This window comes from Lathyrus oleraceus, unplaced genomic scaffold (assembly GCF_024323335.1).
Source record: "Lathyrus oleraceus cultivar Zhongwan6 unplaced genomic scaffold, CAAS_Psat_ZW6_1.0 chrUn0489, whole genome shotgun sequence".
Lineage (NCBI taxonomy): Eukaryota > Viridiplantae > Streptophyta > Magnoliopsida > Fabales > Fabaceae > Lathyrus > Lathyrus oleraceus.
In genome coordinates, this window is record NW_026112880.1 from 17854 (window position 1) to 22217 (window position 4364).

General features: G+C 26.3%; 1 protein-coding gene across 1 annotated transcript; it reads right to left on the bottom strand.

Moving 5' to 3' along the window:
• Positions 1–581: 581 nt before the first annotated feature.
• On the bottom strand, positions 582–2681 carry LOC127114278 (cucumisin). The gene is made up of 6 exons (XM_051046579.1): positions 2675–2681; positions 2342–2582; positions 1615–2140; positions 932–1028; positions 774–862; positions 582–677 (listed from the first exon to the last, which is right to left on the bottom strand). The coding sequence occupies exons 1-6, from the start codon at positions 2679–2681 to the stop codon at positions 582–584; spliced, it is 1056 nt and encodes a 351-aa protein (XP_050902536.1).
• Positions 2682–4364: the final 1683 nt, after the last annotated feature.

Genomic DNA, 4364 nt, shown 5'->3' on the forward strand with positions numbered 1-4364 from the left:
ACTTCTCTTAATACCTCATATATATTGTTATCTAATACTACTATTTTTTTCATTTTACAAGCTAAATCATTGAGTTTATTTTGAAGATTGATGTTTGAAATTTTAACTTTTGAAATACTATAACAATTGGTTAAAATAGATGCTATATTTTCAACTATTTGTTTCTTTTTATTTTGGATAATTGATATCCCTTATCAAAAATAAATTATATTTTTTGTAATCATATTACAAATTTATAATTGAAATTTTTTCATATAATTATTTTTTATTATACATTCTCCATTTAGAATAAATGTGTTTTTTTACCGATATATCTCAATATATTATTTCTACAATACCAAAATAAATTTATCCGTGCGGGAACATGTGTATTTTACTAGTTTTGCTTATAAAAAATTTAACATTTAACTCACTAATTTAAATTTTGTGAGTTCTAACATTTTAATTTAGAAGTCGAATAACATTTACAACTAGAATGATATAAATATATTGTTAATTTTATTTTTACTTTAACAAAAAGTATACTATTTATTCTATAATAATATAAAAGTGCATAATTAAAATTACATAAAATATGTAACTTAAATTCTCTTTCCAAGCCAACGAAATCTCATCATCTCGAGTAACGAGAGAGTATCTCTTTGTATCGGCAAGAAGACACACAACTCCTTCAAGTTCTGCATCACAATAATTCATAGTTAACAATATTATAAATATTTAAAAAATGATGAGTACTTTTTCAATAGAAAAAATTAAAGTGTAAAGAGACCCACCATTCTTTTTGATTCTTTTCTGGTCAGCTTTACGACAAATCCATTCAAAATCTTCGAGTGATAGTCGATAACAAACTCTACTGCCGAGTCTAAAATTGTAGGAAAAAAAATAAGTTAAAAAGTCTTCAAATTTTTGTGTTGGGTAAATAAGAATTTACCGTAACAATTAAGCCACCTATTAGCAGCTTGATGTATCAATTCAATGTATTGACGCATTATATTTTCGAAATAAGGTCCAGTTATGACAATATAAATCTGCATTTTTAATTCAATAGGTTTATGATAAAGATAAAAAATTATACTTTTTTCAACTAAATTAAACTATTAAAAACATAAATATGAAAAACTGATAACAACTTCTCTTTAGGTGTTTTTGTTGACATGGTGAATAACATTTAATCAAAAGCATCGTATGTAGCATAAGACTAAGGAGGTACAAAAGGATACGAACCATTATGCCCTTAATTGTAAAGCTAATACTGACAACAACAAATGTTAAAGTGGAAAATTTTAATTAATTCACACAACCATAAATAACATTCTTCTATCTCATATTCACTATCACTATCACATTAAATTTTTTTTTTCATAATTAAGAAAATGTATTGTAAAATTTATTTTCACATTTTGTCAACAAATATTATAACGGTTATGTAGGCCACTTAAAGAAAAAAGAAAAGAGAAAGAGAGATGGTACATGGTTGGATGGACGGTTGTTGTTGGTGCAAGCACGATAGATAGAAAATTTATCACCAAGGTCAAATTAGGAGACAATACAACATATGAGGTAAATCTATTTACCTCATATGTTGTATTGTCATGCTATAGTGTATGAATTTACCTCATATGTTGTATTGTCTCCTAATTTGACCTTGGTGATAAATTTTCTATCTATCGTGCTTGCACTAATAATAATTGTCCATGGTGCAAGATTATGTAAGGATGCAGGGTGTGGACCTAAGTTCCCTCCTGCCACTACCGTAAGCACTCCATCACGCATTGCATGGAATGCTCCAATAGAAATTGCATCCTTATAATGATTATTGTTGTCTGCTGAATCATATCCAAGTGATACTGATAATATATCAACCCCATCAAGAATTGCATCATCAAATGCGGCAAGAATACTTTCATCAAAGCACCCAGTTGACCAGCATACTTTGTATACAGCAATGCGTGCAGACGGGACTACACCTCTTGTCGTTCCTTGTGCAAGTCCTAGCATGCTTGCCATGATAACTGGGTTCCCGGCTGCGGTTGATGATGTATGAGTTCCATGTCCCTTTGAATCTCTTGGAGATTCAAAATCTACTTGGCTCAAGGGTTCATTAGAACTAGATAAATAATACTTGGCTCCAATGATTTTTCTACAAAAACATGTTAACTTATATTAATATTTTTATTTGTTTGATTGTGTTTCATCTCTATATAATAAGGTACTATAAATCATATTGAAATACCAATTTGTGATATTGCTTGTGGGTGAAGATGAAGATGTTTAAAGTTTAATTTCCTGATGATATAAAGGAAGCTTTTTTTATCAACAATAACATAAGGAAGTCAAATACCTATTGCAAGAAAAATTTGAAGCAATACAACTGCCATTCCATTTGGTCGGTAGAGGACCGAAACCTTCATCATTGAAACTAGAAGATTCCGGCCAAATTCCAGTAACAATAACCCCCACAATAATATCACTTTCATAATTTTCTCTTTCAGCATATTGTGTTAGACCAATAAAGTCCCATGACTTGGTGGTAAGGATGTGCCTCTTTTGATTAAGTAAAACAGACACCACTCCTTCGAGCCCTACATTACAAATTTATAATGGTTAATAAATTTTTAAACATTCAAAATGGTGTCAACTAATGTTTTAATAGAAAGAAAAAAAAATCACATACCAGCCATTTTGTTGGCTTCTTCAATGGATTGTCAATAGTGATATGTGTAACTATTTACGGTAATCATTTTGAAGAGAAGTGGAAGTTCAAAGATCCCCAACTTTAAAAAATATAGAGCTTAGTTATTCTTTTCAACAGAACATTAAAGAAATCTAAAAATTTCAATTTGTATTAGTATTAAATAAATTGTGTAGTTCGATTAAATTTATAAAATCTCCCATGCATGTATAAAAAAGAAAAATGTATGCTTTTATCAAAATAAAAATTAATTTTATTAAATAGGGAGATCAAATTTAACAACTAAATGTAATGATCCTAGCTTGCTACCATTATTCATTAGTTATACTAGCTTGTTACTATTTTAACCCAATTTTATGGAAACAAGCAAACTACCTGATTGAACACTACAGACCAACATACTATCATAGGTTCAGAGGGGGTGCCATGATTATTGTAGATAGTATCTAAAGTATAAATGTATAGTCATGTGCGGAGATAATATACACCGAAGATGAGTATGGAGCTAGACTTTTTATTCATAATGGAGCTAGACTTTTTTGTATGTTTATTGGCACATCTCACTAAAGAACATGACTTAATTTTTATTCTTTATATGACTAAAGGACAATTTACTTTTGTTCTTTTCAATTTACTTTTGTTCTTTTCAATGTCTCTTGATTTTCTGTGTGGCAATTTACTTTAATTTTTATTCTTTATATGACTAAAGGACAATTTACTTTTGTTCTTTTCAATTTACTTTTCCTTAAGACTAAGGGCTCGTTTGATTGAGTTTTGATTTTCTATTTTTAAAAATGATTTTATAAATCAATTTTAAAAAATTGTTTTTAAAAAAATTAAGGGAATAAAATCTGTTTCTTAGTTCCGTTTTTAAAAATCGTTTTAAAAATTAAAAACTTAAAAACTTGTTTGGAGAAATTGTTTTTGGTTTCTAATTTTTTTTAAAAATGAATATCTTAAAGATCTTAAAATCTAATCTTTTAAGTTTTATAGTAAAATAACTCTAATACAAATCAAAGCTATATATAATTTTATCAATCGGATAAGATAAGTTAATAAACAATCTAAATATTTATGATTTTCTATTTTAATATTTTATTAATCATTTGAATATATATATATATATATATATATATATATATATATATATATATATATATATATATATATATATATAGATAGATAGATAGATAGATATACTCGTTAAAAATTAAATGGCTCTATCTTAGCAAAACTCATATATAATATATTTATTTATAATTAATTTAATTTTTTTATAACATTCAGATCAATGTTATTTAATTTATTTTAGAATCTACAGTTATTTTTAAAATAAATAGAATATCAAAATAAAAATTAAAGTACTAAAGTATTTGGTATTTAATATAACAGAGCAACATGGAACCAATAAAAATTAAGGGATCTAAAAGAAAATTTAAATATAATTAAGACTTTAAATAAATAATGTCAAATAAAAGATATAATAGTTTTCATGAGTCATCAAATATGGACTATATTAAAAAAGATAAACTTTACCAATTTAAATATATTTTTATAAATTTTAGTTTTGATTAAAAATAATCAATTGAGAGAGTTCTATATTAAAGTGGATTTTTTTCTAAGATTAAAAATGGATAAAACGTATGATACAGTAAAAAAACTCACAAATATG